Source organism: Alexandromys fortis, unplaced genomic scaffold (genome assembly GCF_014885135.2).
Source record: "Alexandromys fortis isolate MF-2015 unplaced genomic scaffold, M_Fortis_MF-2015_v1.1 scaffold_11, whole genome shotgun sequence".
Classification (NCBI taxonomy): domain Eukaryota; kingdom Metazoa; phylum Chordata; class Mammalia; order Rodentia; family Cricetidae; genus Alexandromys; species Alexandromys fortis.
The window spans coordinates 11815866-11840285 of NW_026067912.1; the positions used below are offsets into that span (position 1 = coordinate 11815866).

Below are 24420 nucleotides of genomic sequence, written 5' to 3' on the forward strand. Positions count from 1 at the left end.
GCGGTATTTATTCTATTCTCTCCCATGCTATTTCTGCCGGCCAGTCAGAGCCCCCCTCTGATTGTCCTCCACTTTCTTTCCTTCTCTCTGCCCATCCCCGAAGGCTTGACATCACATTCGCTGCAACCCTGATTACATCTATCCTTATCACCTATGTCCTGGTCCAGCACTCACTGTAACCCTGACATTTACAGTTGTTGAGTACACCATGGTTCGCTGTAGCAGGTGGAGAGCCAAGGACTAGCGGTCAGTCATGAAACCTCTTTCCTTTGTTTTATAACTTTATTTGACTTTATACCTCTGTTATAGGAGCGGATGACACAATTGAATGAGTTGCCTGTGTTTGTTTTGCTTTGGTTCTTTTCAGAATGAGTGTTGTACTATGTGACGTCCATGGTAGCTTATCACTACCCAACCTAATACAGAATAACCCCCAATATTAACTCTCAGGTTTGGTGTGAGGAGTTCTCCTTTCAGACCTCAGTGTCAGAGAAACCTGTGTTTACTGAAAATGAAAAAGGTAAAGTCCTCTTTTGTTCAAAGACCTCAAGAGTTTGGCGGATTCTCTTCCTTGACCCAAGGAGCGTGACTGGTGCCTGTTTATTGCCCTTCGCTGCTCCCCCTCTGACATCGTCTCTTCTTTTTATTCTTCTTGGAGTAAGGTAGCTTATGAAGAAGTACGTATAGCTAATAATGAATATATGAACAAGTAATGCCCCAAATAAAATATTAATATCAGTTTCATAGGAGTCCAATCTGAGATTCGTCCGCAGGGACTGAACCTAATTGGAAATGCAGTGTGTTTCACTGTGTGTGGTTTTTATACTGTTCCTGTCAATTGACTGCTTCCTTCTTTATTGCACTCGGACTGCCCCGAGGGTGAGGACTGTATATTCTTCTTGCTTTGTGCGGAGAGCTCATTACAAGTGTTGTGAAGTATTTCTCCTTCTCTCTTCCTTCTGTCTCACACTTTCCCCATTCCTCTCCCATTGCTTTACAGTCCAAGCAGAATCTCTTGGATTCTCTTATTTAAATATTGGGTCTAAGTGTGCGGTTCATTAAGTCAGCCTTTGCTTTGGGCTCTCTGGGGCAGGATGCAGAGGGGCTGTGGCTCTGTTACTCAAATACATTTAAAAACAAGAAAAGAAAAAGAAAAACAATCAAGAGACCCTGCCCCTCAGGGGGCTCTGATCTCCACTTTCTTAGTCCACACTTAGAAAAGAGAGGCTGGAGGACAAACCTTCCCGGTTCCTTTTCTAGTTCTAGGGAGGAAAACGGCGTGGCGTAGGCTTTACCTTTTGAGGTCTAGCTTGTTTGAAGCCTGCAATGCATCTCAGGTTTCCTTTATAATAAACAGTGGTGGGTTTAAATGTATGGAACTGTGAGTGTAGAGGCCCCAGCCGCCCTCCTTTGCCAGCTGAGGTAGGGAGGAGGAGAAAGGAGGGAGAGGGAGCCAGGGGATAACTGAAAACAATTACCATTTCATTTCGCCAGTGCTTGAATCCAGGCGCATTTTCTCATTTAATTCTCTGAAACCAAGAGCCCCTCGGTTAGCCTAAAAATGCAAACAGGAGGCTTTTTTAATGTGTGACTTTTTCCAGAACCGGGATACTAGCACTCCTATTGATCCAAAACATCGCTGATGGGGTTTGCTCTTTTTGATATTTGTAAGTTTGGCGGTGGCAGTAGCCCAGGGCTCCCATGCGACTTGAGGACTGTCTGTAAGTGGCATTATTACTCTAAGTTGCAAAGAGCCATGTAAGAGGCACTCACAGAGAGCTCGCCTGAACCCTCTGCCATCTGCACACAGAAAAGGACAAGGAAAACACAAGGCACATGATGCAATCATTCTCATTTACACCCATCTTACAGAGCTCCGTTCTCCGGGTTTTGTATTTTCCCCCTCCATACACAGAAAATGTACTTTGAATGATGCTGATGATCACTCCAGTCCTCTTCATCTCTGTGTGACTAGCCCGGGCATCGGGTGGAGGACATAATTTAGCTCCAGCTAAAGGCCCAGCATATTCTGCTGTGGACCCGAAACTTCTTTTAGACTCAGCATCCTATCCCGATGCCTCATTGCACACCAGAGCTGCGCTAGAATGTGGATAGTGTTGCATTTGGGTTATCCATTGAAAGAGGCATTTGAAATTCTGTCTATGGGGGAAGAGAAGTATTCTTTCCAAGGTCACACAGCTGGAGAATAGTAAGGCTGAAGCACGAACCTAGGGTTTTCAATCCTGACTCCAGAGCTTTTACGCCTTTCTTCATACCTCTGTTTGTAATAAGGTAAAGCCACAAAAGGGTGAGATGCTACCAGAAGGAATGACCACGGGAAGTTGAGAAGGCAAAGATGGCATCCATTTCTCTTCCTTCATCCCACAGTCCCCAGATGTGACCTCTTCATTTCCTTAGGGATTACAGAATAAAGAATGCTGTAATATCCCATGATGAAGCAGGGTTTTGGTCCTGAGAGAGGCGTAGATTCAGACAGACAAGGTCCCCTCTGCCATTAGCAGACACTCACTGTTCACCTCACACTTATTAGGACCCCGCTGCGTGATGGAGATTGTGTAGTAACTGTGGGAGATCTGGCTCGACTGTGGTCGGATATTTCTCTCCAGCTTCTCAAGTCTGCTGGGGAAAAGGTACCAAAGTATGCAGAAGTCCTAATTGTTGTTCACTAACTGAATGGGATGATCCAGGAAGGCTTGAAGTCCACATTCAACTCACTCCTCCTTTCTCCTAATAGCTCCGTCTCTTATTAGGATATGCCTGTCTCAATGCCACTGGCCGAGGAAACCCTGTTTGAGTATAATGCTACAGACTAACTTATACAAAGTTACAGAGTTAGAGTTCCTGGTTAGGGAGAGTTTGGGGTTCATGGATGCATGGGTACAGATGTGTCCAGAGGGAACAGGTTGTGGGAAGGGGAGTTGGGAACTCTGTGCTGTGTGGTACTTAGGAGGTGCTTGAGGGGGTGGCTCAAGAAGACTTAGCTCTGGAGGAATGTGGGTGCCGCTGGCTGACTGTTCCAATAACGTCCCAGATGTTTATAAATGGGGCCAAGTTGCACGTATTATTGACTTGGAGCCAAATATGAGAGAGAAATATCGGAGCCAGCTCATGGCATTCAAAGAGCATCCTTCTATCAGGTGACTTTGAGCTGCCGCACACTGCTTCCCCAGTTGTCCAGAATCAGCTGGGACAGAGGTGACTCTGTTCAGCTCCAAGGTCTCCTAGCTTGGGAGGTGGACGGGTGAGACAAGGTCTTTTACTGGGCAGGGCTGCTCTCATCCCATGTAGTGCGTCAAACGTGATCATTCTGTGCATAAGCAGCATGTCGAGTTGTGGGGTACTCTCAGCCAGCCTGCGTTACAAGCTGGTTTTCCTAAAACCATCCTCTTTGGAGCTGTGTGGTTTAATGAACAAGCTTTAGAGAGGGGGCAGGTCAGCAGCTGCAGTGGGGTGGGTCCAACTAAAGGCACAGGACCTGTTAGAACATGACTGTCCTGGCAGCTTTGGGAAGCGTGGTGACAGGCAGGTTCTGCAGCAGCCACTTTGCACCTTTGGGGAGGTGTTTACAGGGGCCTTTCATTACCTGCTGGCTGAAGCAAGAGGCTTCCTGATTAGATCCTAATTTGAGAAGCTCTGTAAGGAATCTGTTGCTTGGTACCCAATACTCAAAGATGCAATTGTTTGCAATGCATGTACCAGTCTGTCTGCAGGCTGTACTGACCCAGCTTCCAAAACCTAACCTAAGTCGGTTCATATTTTTTCTGCCCCCATTGCTGTTAAAAACAAGCAAACAAGAAGCTTTACACCATCTCTCATCTGCACTACTATAGCAAGGATGTGGGAACATTCAGGAGCTTTTGAACAGGGACTCCAGAGTGCTGTTTTCTAGGTTTAAATCTGTTTTTCTACTGCTAGCTGATTAGTTTTAATCAAATTACTTAATGTCTCTGAACCCTGGTCCTTAGAAGAGATATGAGATTCCGTGCTTTACGAAGAATGGCCGGGAGAGATTGGTGACTCAGTACCCCTCCCTTTCCTCTCTACAGAGCCCCTTCTGTCTACTGCCTTCTTTTCTAGGACCAACCCCAGGTCCCCAGAAAAACACAGACACTAAGCCTTGCTTATTACTTTATACTAATCAAATCCTTACTGTAGCCCAGATGAGCCCTGCCCCCTCCCCTGCTCTCCATATTTTCTGTCCCATGTTATAGCCTCTCTTTTCTAGGTTAGTCTCCAGGCAAATATCTACTATCAATTCTGCACTAAGGGCCACGACCTCCTGTTTCCACTGTTCCCGGATGCTCTGCCCAGAGATCTTTGCGTGCTCTTGCCCATATGGCCTTTTCACGTCAGCTCTGAATTCAGTCTCAGACACTTCCTTGACGGTATTTAGGAAATGGTCCTTCTACCCAGGTTCTCTCTCGCTCATTGGCCAGATGCTGTATCATAGCCTTGCCCCCATTCTCTGCCTAGAGACACAGCCAGAGCCTGCTCCTTGGACTGCCAACTTGGCAGAAGCCTACTTTAACTTGTGGGCTGGAAACATAAAAAGGGTATTGGGCTGTTCATCCCCTGAGTTTGAATACCCTAGGTCCTCCGTCCCCATAGGCTTACCTTCAGACAGGTTGCATGAGGTCTGAAGGATTATGCCCTATTCTTCATGTTCCCTGTGTGTCCCCACTTCTCCCACTCTTGTTCCAGGGTTTGCTGGTACTACAAACTTAATCTTGGAGCTTGTTCCTGGGGAAGCTGGTCTGGTCAAGTCAATCGTTAGTTTCTTCCTTTGTTTATCACAGCCTGTGGATTAGAACATCTGTGAGAACAGTGCTTGTCACAATAAGTAGTCATCAACCATGTGTTTCTGTATGTGTATACACAGCACAAGGTAAACAATGTATGGCATACATATTATATACAAAGGACACATATTGCAGGCATATGTGTTATACAACATGTAGACTGTCAGAGATTGCAAATGTATCTATAATCAGTGTGACTTGAGGGATACATCCGTATCACCTCCTCTTAAAATTTCCTGCAACTTGTGGCTGGGGAGATAGTTCGGAGGGCAAAGTGTCTGCTACACAAGCTTGAGGACTTGAGTTAGAATCCTGAGCACCCATGCAAACAATGGGGGTGACAATGCAGGCTCCAGCTCCAGGGCTGTAGGGGGAAGTGTCAGAGGACCCCAGCTACCCAGGCTAGCCAAATTAGAACCTGAATTCCAGCTGGAGAATGATGAAGGCACTTGACATTAACCCGATGAGGGCATTTGTGCCCCCACACACACATGTGCACCTAACCACACACCACACACACACACACACACACACACACACACACACACACACACACACGGTAGAGAGATGAGGAGGGAGCGGGAGGTTTAAAGAAGGATGGAGAAGTACAAAATTCCAGTGATTTTGTGTCAAGTCCACCCTTCCTACCATGACTGTGCTGCTTTGTGGAACATCCAGTTATTATAGGACTTTTGCTTGTAAAACCCCATTTTATATTAACTATAAAATATATGGGATAGAAGTTTACAAGCCTTGAATGTTAAACATATGTGATCAAAGTCACAGTTTCTTTGGGAGTGTCAGTGGGTGTCCAGAATAGAGCTGGAGTATCCTGGCTCTTCTGGAAGGTCCACTGCTCCCTAATTAGATCTGCTTCTGCTAAGATTTCTGAAGCCATTTTAGCCATTGCTGAGTGCTATGATCTTTAAATAGTCTCTGTTGTCTGGCTGGGAGGCACATTTTGACCTGTGGGTTCAAAGTGGGGAGATGGCCAGGACTGGAGAAGGGAGTGACGATGTGGATGTTGTAATTAGATGTGTTCTCTGAGAGTGATCCCTTGAGTTGCGGCTGAAAAATGAGTTGGGAAAGATGTTCATAGAATCACCCAAGGCTTGTTTGTAACCTGATCTGGAATATAAAGTTTGTGGGTAGTTATCGATTTCCCTCAGTGGGTGGAACGTGCTTGCTTTGTGACACGATGGCTGCAGAAGGGAGGTTGGGGGAACAAATTGCGGACTGTCAGAGTCATGCTGTGTCTACGGAGTGCCTCCTCCTAGTGTAGCCAATCCAGCCAAGTGGCCTTTCACATCTGCAGATGGTCTGTGAGCCCAAGGGGAAAAGGCAGCTAAGGGAAGCAGAGCCCTGCTTACTGTGCTCAATCCTGAGCCAGCAGAGCTGGGATTTTAATCAAGGGCTTTCCCAGTGTGCCAAAACACACCGAGGAGGCAGAGCGAGCCTTGACAGACATAAGCCCTCTAGTTTCCCAAGAGGGTTAAGCTGAGCTGCAATTCGCCTCCCAGTCAATAGGAACTTGGCCAAAGTCCAATGAGGTTCACCTTAAAGTCCATGAAATATTGACCAGGATCGAAGAGACGATTAACTAGCACTGGTGACAAAGGGAAAGCCCAGCTTGGAATAAAATTACAGGTCCACACACCAAGTCAGGCTTACAAAGCTGGGTAACCACACGGCATGGACAATGTACAGCCATGTGCATGTCTAACCCTATCTCTGAGTTCACCCATCTCTTGACTGTTCCACAGATTCCCCCACACAATAGACTGAAGACGTACCTGAGATCAGAGAGTAGCAAATGTTTCTCCATTGGGGACATGAGGTGCCAGCATTACCTTCTTAGTTTATGGAAGATTTGTTTGCATTTTCTCTCTCTCTCTCAACCTTATTTTCAGAAGAGAAGGGTCAGAATTTCTTAGTGTGTGTATTGCACTATATCCAGAGGCTCCCAATGACACCTACCCTGTCCTGGAATGAGCACTGTATCCAGAGGCTCCTGATGACACCCACTCTGCCACTCTGTCCTGGAGTGAGTGCACAAACAGTAGCCTTGTGCTGGTGTAGAACTGGTACCTCCCCCAAATCTGGAAGGATGATGATCTGATAGGAAGAAGTTCAGACTACATGATGATAAGCTTCTGTTGTCCGCATGTGGACCTCGGCTTCATTCTTGGGGCCATCAGTAAGAATCACACTGTCTATCCAGTTCCAAAGCTAATGACATAGTGTGATTCCTGGCAAGACAGAAACACATTGTATGTGTTCCAGGGACACAGGCAACAGTCCCCCCAGTCAGAATGGAAGTACCAAGAAAGCTGTCCTAGAGGATTTGACCTCTAAGTTCAGACCTAGAAGGCGAGGGTCAGACAGGTGAAAGGTATTCCCAGCAAAGAAAGCAATGTGCAGAGATCCAGAAGCAGAGGACAGTGATGGGTGAGGTGGAGAGGGAGGTGGAGAAGCAACTGGCGAGGTGCAGAAAGGGTCTCACAAAGGATCTGGGGCTGCACCAAAGGAGTTGTAAGATATCTTGGGAGCAGTTGAATGAATCCGCGGACTTCAGTGACTGTACAGAAAGAAGAGAGAGAACTTAGGAAATGTGACATAGAACATGGAAGCAGCTGATTCATAACAGGTTGGATGTTGATACTGAGAAAGGGATAGAACCAAAGATAGCACCCCCGTTTACTTAGTTGACTGTGATGGGGTAGCTTCTTCACTCTGAGAAGAAGCTGAAGAGGACAGATTTGAGGGAAGATGTCCCGTGCAGATATGGAACGAATTCCTCTGGAGCTCAGGCTGTGACTGTGGTCACAGAAGCAATTTTGGCTCAGTGCTCTTAGAGGTGGTCTTTCAAAGAGGGCGGAGACTCCCCTTTTCATTCTTTCACTGGCTGATGTTAAGAAACTATGGGGAAAAGATAACCTTGGGTGATAACACACTAAAAGACAAATCCCATTTCAAAAGGGATATGAGATCAGGTACGTGACACCACACGCCATAGACCACACTTTCTTGAAGAAACAACAACAACAAAAAAAGTGAAATCTGAGCCCAGGAATGCTGCATTTTCCTCTGCAGTCACTTGGACAAAAGACCCTTTGGATTAAAATACAGAGAGTCGAGTAACTATGCAGTCTCCTCAGTAGCGGTCTGAATTACAATTTGGACTTGACACCTGATGGCAAATCGCCCAGCCTTTGTCAGCGTGGGTACCTGAGGCAACCATCTCACATGGGATGCGGGTCTGTGATCCTCATTATCTCTGCCTACGAAGATTGGTTTAAGGCTTTTGCAAGATCTGTCTTTTAAACCATTTGTGTCTGTTTGCTTGACAATCAAGCAGTGATTTAGAAATGCTGCTTCCGGAAGCATCACCGGCTAATGTGATTTCACAGCTCCAACTACAAACCAGAAATATTATTTCATCCCCAAAGAGGGGAGCCAGCCATTTCTGAGAAATCAGAGTTAACAAGAAGACAAAGTCTTTTCTGCAAAGCCGGCTGCAGCATTGATGGCTTCCTCCATGAGAATCTTGCCGAGTCTCAGCATCAGCAGCCTCCATCATCCTGGTGTTGCTAATGTGTAAAGCCGGTCCCTTTGAGATGGATGGAGTGCTGCTTCTGCAGGGGTCTGATCTACTCTAGTGCAAATGTCCACCTGTCTATCCTTCCTCCTGCCACTTCTGTGACCTTGTATTTTACGTGGTTGTAGAGTTTTGGATGAGGCTTTAACCAAGATTCATTTCAACCGTTTGACTGACCTTTCACCTCCTTATCCCAGTGTGCAGACAGCCTCCCGGTATTTGAACATCACCAGAAATGGAGAGATTATCACCAGACTTCTTAAGAGAACGTATCACCATAGCTCAAATCCTTAGGTAGGATTTGAAATCCAGGTGCTTCCCATGGAGATCATTAGTGTTTAAAATCTCTCACCAGGCTCATCGCTTGATTCCAGATCTCTGCAATGGGACCTGATGGAGTTACTATGACATGCTAATAGAATGAATTTTTAAGGCACCTCCCCATCTGTGCTATGGCTGCTCCTAACAGCACTGTAGGAAGGAACCAGTTCAGTGTTTCTGTCTTCTTTGTTTTGTCGTCTGCACGCGTTTTCTCTCCTTCGACTTGGGTGCTGATAGTTGGTTGGCTGCAATCACACAGTCCCACTTCAGAACAATGCCTGCACCTAGGGACTCTTGATGATTGGAGTTGAGTAACTGACTGACTGAATGTGTGACTGAGTTAGTTAAACTGTACAAAAGGGTTAATCCCTTATCTGACTTGCCATCTCCTTATTTATTTATTTATTTATTTATTTATTTATTTATTTATTTTAGTTTTAAGTCCCCAAAGTTCTAACACATTGGATCCCTAATCTTTGCTCTTTTGGATCCTGGTAACTGAGCTAAGCACCTCATGGATGCTAAGCACACACTCGACTTAGCACTTCGTTCCCAGCCGTAGTCATATTTGAAACTCAAGATAACTGATCACTCTTAATCAGTCCTTTCCACCTTCCTTCAAAGTCTTTGGAGACCTTTGGCCTCAACAGAATGCATTTTATGTCAGACGTAGGAATCTGGTGTAACAGTGAGGGGCCATGAACACGCCCATTCTTACAGTACCACCTGGCTCACGATAGTGGCAGCTCTGTGCTCTTTAGCGGCTCCAGCCATTCTGTATGCAGCAGTGACAATGAATCTTCTTCAGGGACATTTTTTGTGACTCTCTTGTCCAGGCAGCTGTAGGAGAGGGAGGCATTCTGCTGTGCTGTAGATCTCCTTTGTGAATTTACTTGCAAAATTAGCTTTTGAAGAGAAGGACAGTGGTCATCTTCTGATGATTTAAAGATGGAACAACAGTGAGGTCTAAGTGGGTCATAGAGTATCCTGAAGTTACGGGACTTACCCTGTTCTGGGGAAGGACTTCCTGCCTGAAAGGATCTTACTTGGCTTTCCTGTCATGTGTACCCTAACACCTGTGATTCCCTCTAACAAATCTGAAGTTTCAAAGTTGCAAGTTAATAAAGCTTTTTAAAAATGCATTTGAAGCAAATGTCTAAACAAACAGGTAGGGTGTTTCTTCTCTAGATCTGGAAACAACAAAAACCTACTTTGGAAAAGTTCTATCTAAACAAATGTAGTTAAAAGATAACTCATTCCTAGACCCTGGGAAAGCTGCAGAACTAGCCATCAGGGAAGATAGAACTAGAGTAGTTCTGAGGGGGGAACAGAGGCGAGGGTATGTGGCCTCCTCCATGCTGATGACGGCTGTACCCCCATGAGGTCTGGAATCTCCATGTAATGGTTCAGTGTACAGGCTGTGACCACCCAGGAGCCACCACTTTCTACCTGTGTACACAAAGCATCAGCAAAATTGGGGAGATAATACTGCTTTTTCTTCCAGTAACCAGGAAGAATAACCCAGTTAACTCTTGCCAAACACTTCAAATGGTGCATTTAAACCGAGAATACTGGAAGTACTCAGTATGTGTTAGTAGTTAGTAACGCCATCTGTTACCTTTATAAATGATCCCTTGAGATGTCTATGTCTGTTACCAGCCTATTTATGGCACACTGTTCAGCCCTTATCCTAAGGAGTGCGGGCACCTTCCAACAGCTTCTCAGAGTTAGAGTCCTTTTTTGGGGTATCCTCCCCAGAGTCAGTCAAGGGCCTGGCCAGAAGATGGGAGTGCTGATGTGCAGGTGGAAAACAAGACCTGGGCTTGGCCTCTTTCATCTTCTTGATTTAGATTCTGGCTTCCTTGCTGTTCATTGCCTTGGTTGGACTTTCAGTACCGAATGGGAAAGAACCACAGCTCATCCCTGTACCTTTAGAAACCCGGTGCCTCAAAAGAGAAAGGAAACATTCCATGTCTAGCTGTTGGATTGAATTTAAATGACATTCTGGTGTCTATAATTCATGTCTGAGCTCAAGTGGCATCTGGCTGTGTATGGTTTGAAACAACTTTGGAGCTATTTTTTTTTCCCTTAAAGGTTTCGCTTAAGGGAAACGTAGAGATAAAATTGTGTAAGACTTTAGAACCCTCCTGAAATGCCCTGAGACAGCATTGTCAGGATAGAACATCTTCTTTAAGAGAGTTCTAGTTTATTTTATAAGAAAGCAATGTGCACAGGAGTCAAGGGGAAGGCTGTTCAGTGTAGTGTTTTGTAATTTGAAGAGTGACCAACAGTAGGATTATGCCCAGATAAGGAAACAAATCCATGATTTGAGAATGTTATAGTAGTTAAATAATTAAGATAGTTGCTATATGAAAAAATATAAAAATTGCTCCGGGGACTATTGGTAAGTGAATGGTATCAAGGGACTAAGCAACACATGCAGGCATGCCTCACTTTAAAAAAGCAGATATAGGCAAAAAAACACTGTAGGATTTATTCTGCTTATATATGGAAAGTCATACGCAAAGATCATGAGAGTTTATAACCACAACATGATATGAATGAAAGTAAACTCAAGATAAAATTGAGACTAGGAGGATTTATACTGGAGCATTTGAATATATGTATATGTATTTACAAATTTAAACACACAAAATAAAACAGCTGTTGATTCTAGGGAATGAGGGACAGGGAAGAAGCCAGAATTGTGAATTACATTCTAAGGAAATCTTAACCTAACCTTTACTACTTAATCCTTTTACAAGGAAAATATATTTGTTAATTATCACCTAATGAAAAAAATCATATAAATTGTTATTTAAGTTCTGTAATAATATAACTATAACCTATAAATAGAATATATGTACTGTAAGTTTATAGACAGATTATATTTATAAGTTATTGTAACTTAAAGTTGAATGTTATCATGAGAAATGATAAAGAACAATGTTTTCTATATGTATACATGCATACATAATATATATAAAGGAAACTAATACATACTATTATTCATATATATGAAACTAAACAGGAAGCACACATGCTTGTCACTACTTTGCTTCCAGAATGCCGGGACATTCTGCTACCTGTCATCACCAAAGAGTTGAAGGAGCTGCTGGAGCAGAGGGACGATGGGCAGCAACAGGTCATGGAGAAGAAGTACTGCGTGGAACTGCTCAACAGCATCTTGGAGGTCCTTAGCTGTCAGGATGCGGTGAGTCCTCAGGATGAGGTGGCTGCCCTGGGCTTAGATCTGGGCTCGGCTGATGAAGTTATAAAACATTGATGCTGATGGCAAGCATTTGAAATTTAAAGAGAGAAATCAACGCCTACTCAGCAGGCTGACTGTCCCAATGACGCATCCCTCACAGCTGTGAATGACGTCGCTGGGATAGACAGCAGTCAGAAGTGTACATTTTATTATCCTATGTCCTGGTGGACAGGTTTCCCCCCAAGCACGGGCATGAATATCATCAGTCTTTCTAGGTGGTTTGCACTCTCCTGGTCTGTTTTTGTATTCCTAGTTTTCAGGGCTGCCAAGGGGAGCTTCTTCTGCCCATATGGTCAAGAAAGCAAGCTCAGTGGCTTTCACCCTGAAGGATTTGAGTTTGGTGTCTCAGAGGACCTCTTATAATGATAGAAATAGTTAGACTCTTCCTGGGGCTGGAGAGATGGCTCAGGGGTTAAGAGTGCTGGCTACTTTTCCAGAGGTTCTGAGTTCAGTTCCTAGCAACCACATGGTGGCTCACGATCATCTGTGATAGGATATGGTGCCCTCTTCTGGCATACAGGTCTACATGCAAAGCATGCATACATAAAATATAAGTAAACTAAATTAGATTTTTTTAAAAAAAAAGACTCTTCCTGCTTCAACCAATTTCCCAGGCCCAGTCTCCAGAGAAAGGGTGTGGCCTGTGACTATGGAAGGGACAAGCTGAAACTGTGAAGCCAATGTGCATTCGAATGTCATTGCTTAGCCACCAGGACAGACTTGGAACCTAAAGGAAATGTCTCAGTGGAGGGCTGGAGGCTTCTGAAGGACAGCCCCTAGAGTTGGAGGAGGCTGCAAGAGGGGAAAGATGCAGGATTCCAGCCGGAAGAGAGAAAGAGAGAACGTGCGCGTGCTTTACATAGACATTTATGGTATATGAGGCCACACCCAAGTGGGCTGGACACTTAAAGGCCGAAGGAGTTCCTTCAGCATCCTAGGAGGAGTGGTGCAGGCAGAGGGGTGGCACTGAGGCACAACTAAGACTCTAAGAACTTCAAGAGGGAGGGATGGGTTCTTGCTTGGTTTGGCCTAAGTTTGTGTGGGAAGATCTCACTATGCCTTGCCCTTGTGCCCTTGTGTGGGACTGCACTCAGAAGACTTAGACCCAAACAATCAAGAGGTCATTCCTGAGTATTTATGCAAAGGTTACTCCTCAACACTTTGTTCTAAAAAAAAAAAAAAAAAGCTTCCTGGATGAACTCTGTTCTGTGGTAAGCTGTAACTCTAAACCTTCACAGGGGGATGTTTCTGTACTGCTCAGATCTCATAGCCATGTTTATCAGCCTCCCTAGATGTGATTTCTCTTATGTCTTCCTCCTGTCCTTACCATCCTAATTGGCAGTCTTCTGATTATCCGGTGAAAGCCGAAGCTTGCTTCATTTATCGGTTCATCCGCCATTCATTCATTTAGTCAGAAATACGTAAAGTGCACCACGTGTGTGCTAGGCGTTGGGGATACAGAGCATGAAATGGCTCCTCAAGAATGCCATTACGGAAATGTAAATAAGCAACCGGAATATGCAGGCTCAGCACCTGCAATTTAAAATCCCAACTCTGAAATGCCCCCAGGATGAAAGCTTCAAAATACCACGTGTTAAGGACATAGGTTAAAAAAAAATTCTAATCTTTGGAAATCTTGTTTCATGCCCAAGTTATTATTATTACCAATGATATATTATATAATCGATGGCGATCCTTAAATTATAGCCATTTTTGGATAAAAAGTTCATACTCTGGTTATGAAAATTACCTAAAATGGTTTTCATACTATACATCAAGAGTATGTGTGAAAATAAAAAAAAATCCTTGCTTAGACATGGGTCCCAAACACAAGCTATTTCATCGAATATATGGAAGAAACGTGTCTTTAAAATCTAAAGACAGCATGTAACGTCATGACTAAACTCTATACATGTGCTGAAGGGACTCGACCTCCCAAGGCTTGACTAAGTGTATATGTGGGAGCACTAGGGTATGGGGGTGGTCATCGAGGAAGCATTTGCAAGGACAGTGATACTTCAACTGATGTTCAAAGGTTAAAAACAATTATGACTCTCACCGTTTGCTGTTTTCTAGGTACTATGCAATCCATGCAGTCTTATTAATCTGCCCCCAAGTAGTAAGGTTTGTTATTCTATTTCATGAAAAACATTGAGCTTCATAATCAATTAATATTTAAGGCCAGGCAAAGTAATCCAAACTGAGGTTCATCAGACTATGTGGTCTGTGCAATCATGGACATGAAGACACAAGGGCAGTGCATTTCCTTCCTTTCCACATCCTTGTGTCATAGAAAGAGACGATGGACCAGAGAGCTTGGATACTCAATGGTCCTTCCAGAGATGAGACCAGGCTGACAGTGTTTCTCAGTACATCTGCTGCCAGCTGTCCAGTTGGCACTGGGCTTTATCACTTGGTCTTTATTTATTGTTATTTTAAGTATGTGTATGTGTGGTGGGGGATGAAATGTCTTACAGTGTATGGATGTGGGATCTGGCTCTTCATTTCTTTAGAAATACCTTAGTGGATGTTTCCCTTTTTGTGAATAGCCAACGTGCAATGGTTCTTTACATTTCATTCTAAAAAATGTCATAGGTGTCTGGGAATTCACGGTTTGGGGAAGTGCAACTATGATGGGTGTTCCTAGTCCTCTTATTTCTGATATAGGTAGTGTCCAGTTCTTTTGTATGGTAGCTGTTGCGGCTCCATCCACCACAGGCGCTTCCAGGTCTGCTCTACATATTGTTGTCAGTTTGCAGCTTCATGAGCATTGCGGACCCTGCCTCCCTCCTGGAAGAGGAGGCTGCTGTCTCTCCCAGACTCAGGACTTCAGGGCGCCAAAGCCTACAGGGAGTAGGAGTCCCTGAGTACCCCCTGGACTCGGGGTGTAGGAGGTGTGGTGTCACCTTCACAGTCTAAGTCCCTTTGGTAATGTGGTCTGACTAGAGACTAGCCCACTGCTCTCTCAGGGTAAGCAGCTGTCTAGTGGATGAGTTATCCAGACATCTTATCACCACTGAGCTGGTGCACGATTCTGATCTGGTGAGCTTCACACCACACAACCAGTTTAAGAAGGTAAAAATGTGTCTCTGCTGACCATCTTCTTCTACGACTCTGTGGTTATGAGCACACTGAGCCAGACCACCAATCAGAAATCCCAAACGACCTAATTGAAATCTCTCTTGTTCTGGTTGACTGGGATTCTCAGGGCCAACTTCACCTGGGGAGTTTTTGAAAGATGACAATTGCTGATGCCCCAGGCCATGCGTTGTGATTTCATTGCTAAGGGACCGAGGAGGCATTGCAGTGAGGAGTTTGCTAGGTGATGGAGGGCAGACCAAGAGTCATGGTTCTGGTGCAGACGATGGTGTCAGTCTTAAGCTTGCTCTCCGGTGATCTGGAAGAACACTGAAGCGCGGTTTGATCATCAGTTTCAGAGCATGGGATCTGATACCTGATGGCTTGTTTCTCTCGTCTAATGCCCAGGTGACTTCTACGCTCTCAGGCTGAAGAGCATATTGGAAGGTGACCATTTTACTGTTCTTCAGTATTTCCCTGAATTAGAGCAGTGGTTCTCAACCTTCGTAGTACTGCGACCACTTAATACAGTGCCTCATGTTGTGGTGACCCCCAACCATAAAATTGTTTTTGTTGCTACTGCATAACTAGACTTTTTCTATCATTATGAATCGTAATGTAAATATCTGAGAAGTGCTCTCTAAAGGGGTCACGACCCATAGGTAGAAAACCACTGACCTAGAGGAGTAGCTAGACTCCTTCCCACTTCTTTACCTCCTTGATTCAAGAGCCCTATCCAATATCATTTAATAAGCCACAGGATAGAAAACAAAGGCTTCCAGCCCATTCATCCCACTTGGGAATTCATTTTGGCAGGGTTAGCAGTGACGTGGAGCACACAGAGAACTGACTTTGAAAATCCAGACGTAGGAACAACAGGATTTTATGCAGACACTTTAAAAAACAGAGACTATGACATTTGGAAAAAAGTGGATGCAGCTAGAAACCATGATGTCAAGCAAAATAAGCCAGACGCAGGAAGATGAGTACGTGCACTTTCTCATATGTAGAACCTAAGTGTAAGATTATATATACATATGTATCACTTTATATTTATATGCTTATATATGTGCTCGTAGGTTACAAAGCTAAAAGGGGGATCGTGATGAGGGAGGACAAGATGATAAGAAAGCTGTGGGAGAGAGAGGTAGTGGAATGTTTGTAATAGGCTAACAGGTGTGATTAACTGGGGGAGGGAAGGAGATGGAGGTGGGAAGCCATGGCAGGGTGAGGGGGCTGGAAGAGTGAACAGGAACAACATGCAATAACACACAGGCTTGAAGGGGAGACCTATTATTTTGCATGCTCACATGCAAAGTCAGTTTAAAAGAAGGGAGGGAAGGAACCCAGACCACGGGATATCACGCTTGTTTTGCCCAGGTGTCACCTTCTCAACACTTGGACTTTGGGAACATATTTAGAATGGCCACCCGGAGCATCCTAAATTTTCCTTCTGCTTATTTGGAGCCTCTGTCCTCATAATAGAACAGCCAATTATTACTGACTCTTGGTGGATGTCATGCAGCAATTCCTTACCCCAGCCCAGGCTTAGACAGTGACCACTGCCTGGAACTGTTTCTGGGGAGGAAGCGTGTGTAGAAGTGCAGCAGCTAACCTGCCGGATGGGATGCCAAGCTTCCCTTTGGGGCTGCCACCTGTATTTGGAGGAGGATGGAAAAGAATGCTTATCTTTCCTTGTCACTGTTGGAGTAATTACAGCCGCACCCAGGAGGCCTGCTAGGTTTGATGTTAGCCTGGGTGCCTTGTGACTCAGGACAAGCTGTCTGTCTCAGCCTGGGTAGAGAGTCTTAATTATTATCTATGTAAGCGATAGTGTTAAATTTTCTCACACAGCTGCCATACTTGCACTTAGCATATCAAAGGGGCCGGCTCAGGTGAGGAATGAGCAACCTTGCTTCTATTTTCACTAATTCCCTTTTCTTTGTCACCAAGCAAGTTGGGCTGTCAGCTCCAGTGACCCCCAAAGGTGGCTATTCAGGGACTCATTCTGTACCTTAAAGCCTTCTGAGGAGTTCATACAATTTAATTTTGCACCTAAACTGGATGGAGTTTTTTTTTTTCCCTCCTCTCCTAAACCAGGGTTTTCATGTTTGCATTCCATTCCATAAGGAGAAAGGAGGGTGACCATGTTATACCTCACATAGCAATCCAGTATAAAGATGAGTTTGTATTCTCAAAATGGAAAAGGAGTGTTCATACCTGAATCATGGAGCTAGAATCACTGTTTAAAAAAAATGGAAGGTGTGGTGACCTTTAATCCCAGCACTGGGCAGACAGAGGCAGGAGGGTAACCTGCAAGTTCAAGACCCATCTGGAATGCAAACTGAAGTCCTGTCTCACAGTATCTTTTAAAGGCACGAGCTTCTTAGTCAGTTGACTGTACCTGGAAGGTGTGAATGCCAGTTCCGTTTAGGAGCAGCATGAGCCTTTGGCATCTCATCAGCTTCAACTCTGGGGGATGGGGGAGGGTGGATTCTGCAGATACAGCTTCTCTTACCTGGAGCATTCTTCCTTCTCTGTGGGGAGAATCCCACATTCCTGTTAACTTTAGAGATCTTCAGAGTTTTCTCACTTCATCCCCTCTCACCCCAATCTCCAGGGAGAGTTAAAAACATGGTTATCTTCAATTCTGCACTTTTCCTGCATGTAATCTGAGATGGTATTCATGTACCAACTCTTCTAGGTTACATCCTTCTTCATCTCTCCCCAGTCATGCTGGAGCAAGTGTGCTCGGGGTGCAAGCCTCACCCTCCCAGTCATCACGGGCCAGGCCCACCCCATGCAATCCTGTTGCTCCAGTCCCAAGCTTCCTAACTTTTGTCCTGTGTTCCCTTTCTCAGGCTCGGTGCCTCTTGGCTTTGCTTGGAAGTGGCTGTCTTTCTCTGTTTAGCTAAATCCTACCTAAGGCTAGTTCTGAAGTCACATAAATGTCACTGTCCATCCGTGGGGAACCTTCTCTAATCCTCCTCCTCTCCTCTGCTGTGGTCCTGGGAGCCACTTACCTGCTGTGTTGTATTGTACACTTGTGTGGTCATATTCTGAGGACTAGCTGTCAGCTGCAGGGTGGGGGTGACCCGAGGTAGAGACCAGCTATGCTTGCCTCTGCTGCTGTCACCTCAGAACTGAATGTCTCCCGAGGCTTCCTGGAAGGAAGGGGTGCTGCATGCTGCACAGGTTCATTCAAACTAGAAATGACAGGCCCAGAATCTCTGCAAGGATGCCCTGGTGCTGGAGAACCATTTCCTTTGCTCTCTTTGGAGTTGATTGGCAAAGGGGTCCAAATAATCCCAGCTCCCCCACTGCTCTCCATGAGACCTCTTGTTTTGTCAAAACTAACTTTTTATTCATTTGATTTTAGAGAACTTAATTGGTTTTTATTAGGGAATTGTGAACCAGACAGTGTCCTTTTCCAACCTTAGAAGAATCCCAACTGGGCTTTAATCCCAGCACCTGGTATCCAAAGGTAGGTGGATATCTGTGAGTTTGAGGCCAGCCTGGTCTACAAGAGCTGGTTCTAAAACAGGCTCCAAAGCAACACAGAGAAACCCTGTCTTAAAAAACCAAACAAAAAAAAGAAAGAAAGAAAGAAAGAAAGAAAGAAAGAAAGAAAGAAAGAAACTCACTAGATGTGGCTGAAAGCCAGTTTGTGCATGGTACCCTGGGCTGCTTTGGAAGCAGAATGATGCAGAATGCTTGTTTTTAAGCTGACACTTCCCTAGGTTACCCTTCCCATAAAGGTTAAAACAGGAGTGCAGTGGGAACTTTGATCAAAGCTCACACTTGGCAGAGCCCTTTCCAGTTGGCTGTTCTGACTCTCCTAGCCTTTTCACTGTGGGGTTTCTTTTGGGGTTGGAGAAAGATCTCTTTAGGGATTATTATTATTATAGCAGCATGCTTAGTATTGTTGACTGTTTGGTTTGCTCTGTTGGGTGCCAGGAAGGAGCCCGGTTCTGACCAATGGCCCCCTTTACTTCCATCTAATAGTTCTTACATTTTATCCTCATCTTCTACTCCCATTTCTCAGAGAGCCCAGAGCTTGGGGTAACCTGCCTGTAAGAGGGTCAAGAGCAACCACGGCTGCCTCTTGCCATTGCCATCTAATTCCCAGGGATCAATACCACCCTGCCAAAGCAACAGGGCTTTCCTCTAACCTGCCTGCCCCCTTCTCTGTATTCAAATTAAAGGCAGGGAGACAAGGCTTGATGAAAATCTTTTTTCTGGGGGACATCCCATAGAGCAGTGCATGGTAGCCAGACTTAAAGCTGCGTGGTTGGGAAGCCTAGACCCTATCTCCCCTCACTCTTCTTCCACTTCCATGGTGTGAAACGTGTCCTCCCCTGGCTATTGTGGTGGCTTCTTTGAAAGGATGACACAGCTCTGGTTTGTCTGTGTCTGTCACATGCTGAAATGGGGCCCATGATGCTCTGTATGCTACCGAGGAAGCTAAGCCTCAGAGAGCAATGAGTTATCATTCCAATTAAGACTCCAAGAGGAGAATTCTCCTTTCACCCCAAATTCACAGCATCTCCCCTTCCCCCACCCCTGCATACTGACATTGCATTCTCTAGCATTCTTCCTCTAGAGGTCAGTGATCACACTTTGGAGTTTATTCCATGGATAAACTCGTGGCCTATTCCGCTAGTGTTTGGACACTTCTCAACATGTGCAGTAGTTGACCTATGGTGCCACCAGTAGCCAGGGTAGGGGAGAAATCCTACCACTGCTTCCTTTTGCCTCTAGAGTCCTGGAAAATCACTAGCAATGCGACCCAGTCCCCAGCAATGTCAGGGTCGCAGTAATGAATGCCCATGGAAAGACCCAGCAATTCCAGGCCTATAACCTGTTCTCTGTGATGTTTTCCTTCTTCCCTAGTGTTCCTTGTTCCTCCTGTGCCCTCTCCTATTGCAGGCAGCTTTGGAAACAAACCTGTAGTCCTTGTAAGGCCAGCAAAAAGCTAAGTGGCCTGCTGTGGGAATGACAGACAGGGATAGAGTCCAGAGGAAACTGCAGCCTGATTCACCTGGAAAGCAGGCTTAGGGCCAGGGCTGGTGATAGTAGTAGATGCTTTGCTCCATCTGGGGCTGGTAAGAGGCTTGCCAAGGAAGCGGCACGTGTTGCTTCTGGGTACAGCTTTCAGCACCAGGGCTCAGTATGTCAGGGGATCCTAGAGGGAAATGTCATGCTGCTTTTTCATGGACTCCTCTGGAGTATTCAAGATCCCTGGGGTCTATGAAAACCATTGTACCAATTGTGGTATCTCAGAATTCACTTATACCAATTCCCAGGTGTCAGAGGTTGACTTCTTAGGAATTTTAAGAGATAATTGCTAAGTAACTGCCTTGATTAAACATTTATTTAAGTCTATAATTAAGTGTGCCATATTCAAATCAAAAGCAGTAGATACTCAGAGCATTCCTAATTGGCTTGTAAGGTTTTATTCTTACCCATGCACTTGAGATTATTTACACCTATTGTGTCTGAGTGGCAGAAATTCAATGGAATGTTTGGTTATTGGGCCTAGAAATCAACCAGGAAGCAAGTATTTAAAGGGGAAAAAAGTAGGTATATATCATGGCTAGTGTTTGAAAATACATTTCCCAGGGAACCAGTTCACACGTCTACTTTCATACCACTGCCAGGGATCTAGAAAGATTGCCCCAAACCAGAAAACCCCCAAAGCCAATGGGTGCTGCCTTAATGCTACCCGTTCTGTCTCCAGTGGCTCTGAATCTGATTGTGTGCTGTGGTCCTCATAGAATTGGTGAAAAATATTGCCTTCTGGGATTGTATTGATCTGAAGACAAACTGAACATCCAACCTTAGGCCATGGAGGGGGGATATTGCTCATTTCCTGTGACAATCCTATTGATCAGTGATGGCTTCTTCCTTATGGGTTCTGAGGGTTTTGAAGTCTTGTGTAGGTCACAAAAAAAGGAAAGAAATAAAAAGAGCCTAGAGAACAGGGAGGGAGTGGGGATAGGAGATTTGCGATTTGCTACATCTCCTCCAGACATCTGATCTTACAGTTATAGGAAAGGCAGATTTGACGTGGAGATTATCTTAGCCCTTAATGACCATATAGAAGTTGATCTTTTGATTAAGTGCATACCAGTGTATTCGTTGTTAACGGGAAGAACCAACAATAGGTTCTAAAGAAAAGAGCAAACATACGAGAAGCAGAATATTTGGGAAGTCTTGAAGTATTTTTTCACGGTAGGGTGAAACACTAACTTCAAAATGGAGGGACCAGGCAGCCATGAATAGTAGAAGACAAACTCTGGTTCCAGTTTTTCTTACAGTACTCTCAGAATACAGGGCACTTTTGACTCCAGGTTGCAGGGATAGGTCCCCATAGGCTAGGTAAGCAATAATTCATGCCACAAACTCCAGCTGGGTATCCCCTAATTCTGACCCTGACTATCTAAAGGTAGAATGTTGTCCTCCAGTTCTTGTCTGTCCCCACTTCTGAAGCTAGTTGCAAGACTTAAGTTGCTTTATGTGTGCTTCTGACTGAGCCATATCAATTGGGATTACCCAGCATCCTCCTCTGACTCAATTAATATCCTGGAGCAGCCCCTAGGACTCAGGGATGCTCTCTTGTTTACTGGCTTGTTAAAGGGGGTGATGGATCCATATAGCAAAATGTGGGAGAATGGGCTTTGGGCTTTGGGCTTCTGGATCCTGTCTGGGAACTTCATGCTCAACCTGGGAGTCATGACTCATTTGCTGATCATATATCAGATATCCAGCTTATCAGATATTACAGTTTAAAACAGTAGCAAAATTACAGTTATGAAGTAGCAATGAAATAATTCTATGTCTGGGGGTCACCACAGCATGAAGAACCATGTTAAAAGGTCATAGCATTAGGAAGGTTGAGAACCCCTCTTCTAGAACCTTCCATTTGTCCAGAAGTCTGGAAACTCTCTTAGTCCTGGCCTGTAGAGTTTTGTGGAGATAATATCACACAGGCAAGCGTGCCACTGGCTTGGGTAGATATAACCACTGCTCTGTGAGTTTGGGCACTTCTGCCCATCTTCCTTGAAGCCAGAGGGAAGACCTAGAATGGAGGTCTCATTTCTGCTATCAGACAAGCAGACCTAATGGAATTTCATTATGGCCCACTCTAAGAAAGAAATATTGGGGTGTGTAGTAATTTGAATGAGAATGGCCCCCATAAGTTCATGTATCTGATGCACAGCAATAGAAAGTAACAGAGAAAGGGAGGTTTTGAGTTTCTGCCACAAGCCTCAGAAAAGAGAGATTCTAGATTCTGTGCCCTGACCTTTGGAGGGAGCCACAGATGAAAACTCTTAAATTCATATCATAGCATTGTATATGATACTAACCAAGTGAAGAAAGAGGGGTTGCAAGCAGGGAAATGGACAAGCCAGCGTCTCATGCACTGCTGTAGGATGCACTGAGAAGGGCCTAGCACGTCCCTGGAAACCTTGCCCAGACAACTTTCACCTAACAGCAAGCTGGTAAAGGAGACCAGACTGAGGAACTACAAGAAAACCTATAGTTGGATAATAGTACTCTGTCTATATACATTCTTAGAGGCGACAGTGGGCCAAAGAGACAGAGAAACTCTGTTTTGTAACTTTTCTGTAAATCTGATTAATTATTTCCAAATGGAAACATTTTAAATTTCTAAGTATTTACATGGGGACTCATGAACAGGGAGCCCAGAGAGAGCTCAGAGTTTCTTGAGGTCACCTGTCCCAGTGTGATAGATAAAGGCCTTCTCTGATTATAAGTTAAAAATAGCAGAATCCACTATCCAAGGGGAAACCTTACTACGGGGTTACATTAGCAAAATGGCGGCCATCTACTGAGCTCATAAGGAACCCAACAGAGTTTCCTGGTGGTGAATTGATTAGAGAAAGAAGAACACTTACCCAAGACTGAGCTGGGAGTGGGGACTTGTGGCACATGTGTCTATTAGCCTGTACCCAACTTCCGATGCTGCAGCATGTCACACGGGCTATTTGGCAGCCCCATCTTTACTGCAGTTCCTAGAGTTGGACACTCTTTGAACGTTACCTGCTGTTCGCCTGACAGGCTCAGAAAATGGGGGTTTGGCTTAGTTTTCCAGGTGGTCATTGGGTCATTTGTTCGTAGAAGAGCCACTTAGAAAATAAGAAGACAGCCTTCGGTGCTGTTTGACTAGAACTCCCCAATAACCTTAATAATCTAACGTGTTCTGTCCCATCAGCACCATCTCACAATGTTTCCTGAAATGTTCCGTGCTGTTTTTAATCTTCCATGACCAAAGCTGAACATACTCCTTTGCCTACAGCCACAGTGGGCTCCACCCCTACTCTACTCTCCCTTCTTTAGAGTCAAGGGCAGGGTGGTAGAAGTGAGCCACATGCCTGCGTGTGAGAACCAAGTGCAAGAGGGCACCAGAAATTCCATAACCTAGAAAAACAATGCACTGTGGTGATACACTCCTCTCATCTCAGGACTTGGGAAACAGAGGCAGGAGAATCGCCACAAGTTTCAAGCCATCCTGGACTCAGAGAGAGATCCTATTTTAAAAACATACTCCAAAAATTATTTTTTAGAAAAACTTAAATATTGATGCAACAGTTAAAAATCAGTATTAATAGTGTTTTTTTTTATCATGCAATTTTTCTTATTTTTAAATTAAAAAATAGTGCATTAGATTTTGTCTCCCTTGACTCTAGGTTTTTTTAGGCACACTTCAATTTCTTCCAGTAGATGGATACCTCACTTACCATTTTCTCTCACCCTTGCAAAATAAAAAGACTAAAGAATCTCTCCCCTATAAGCCATAGTTGCGTATGAGTGTGGCAGCGTGATGGGCAGTGGAGAACCCGCCCCTTCCATAACTGGAGGCAGTGCTGGTTCTGTGGAAGAGATCTGCACACAGGGAACCCTTGCATAAAGTTCCTGGTTGGAAAGTGCTCCTATTTAACTGAACCTTCACTGGCTGGCCACTTACTTTCTAAAAAAGTGTATTTTACATAATACCTAAATTACATTTCTTCTCTACCACTTGGAGGATGAGTTAAACCCTTCCTCAGCAACAGAATAAATATTGGTCATGCATGGTCCCACTAGTTACTGTGGGAACCATGGCTTTGATTGCTCAGTGGGTATGAATGTAAATCCTGAACTGAAGTGTGTGTGTGTGTGTGTGTTGGGGGTGGAGGTGCACTTGACCCATCCCCAGCTGTCACATGCCATCTGGGGACAGAAATCAGGGACTACACCAGGGAAGCTTCTAGCAAACTGTTCAAAAGTACTAGAACAGACATTTTCTCAGGGTTGTATTGGGTAAC

The 24420-nt window shown here is 44.7% G+C and overlaps 1 protein-coding gene across 1 annotated transcript in view; it reads left to right on the plus strand.

Annotated features, from left to right (window-relative positions):
- The window catches only part of Dock2 (dedicator of cytokinesis 2), a 398899-nt gene that overhangs the window by 143170 nt on the left and 231309 nt on the right, over positions 1 to 24420 (plus strand). The window contains exon 26 of the mRNA XM_050138695.1: positions 11805 to 11953. Coding sequence (XP_049994652.1) covers positions 11805 to 11953 — 149 coding nt within the window. The remainder of the gene's footprint in view (positions 1 to 11804; positions 11954 to 24420) is intronic.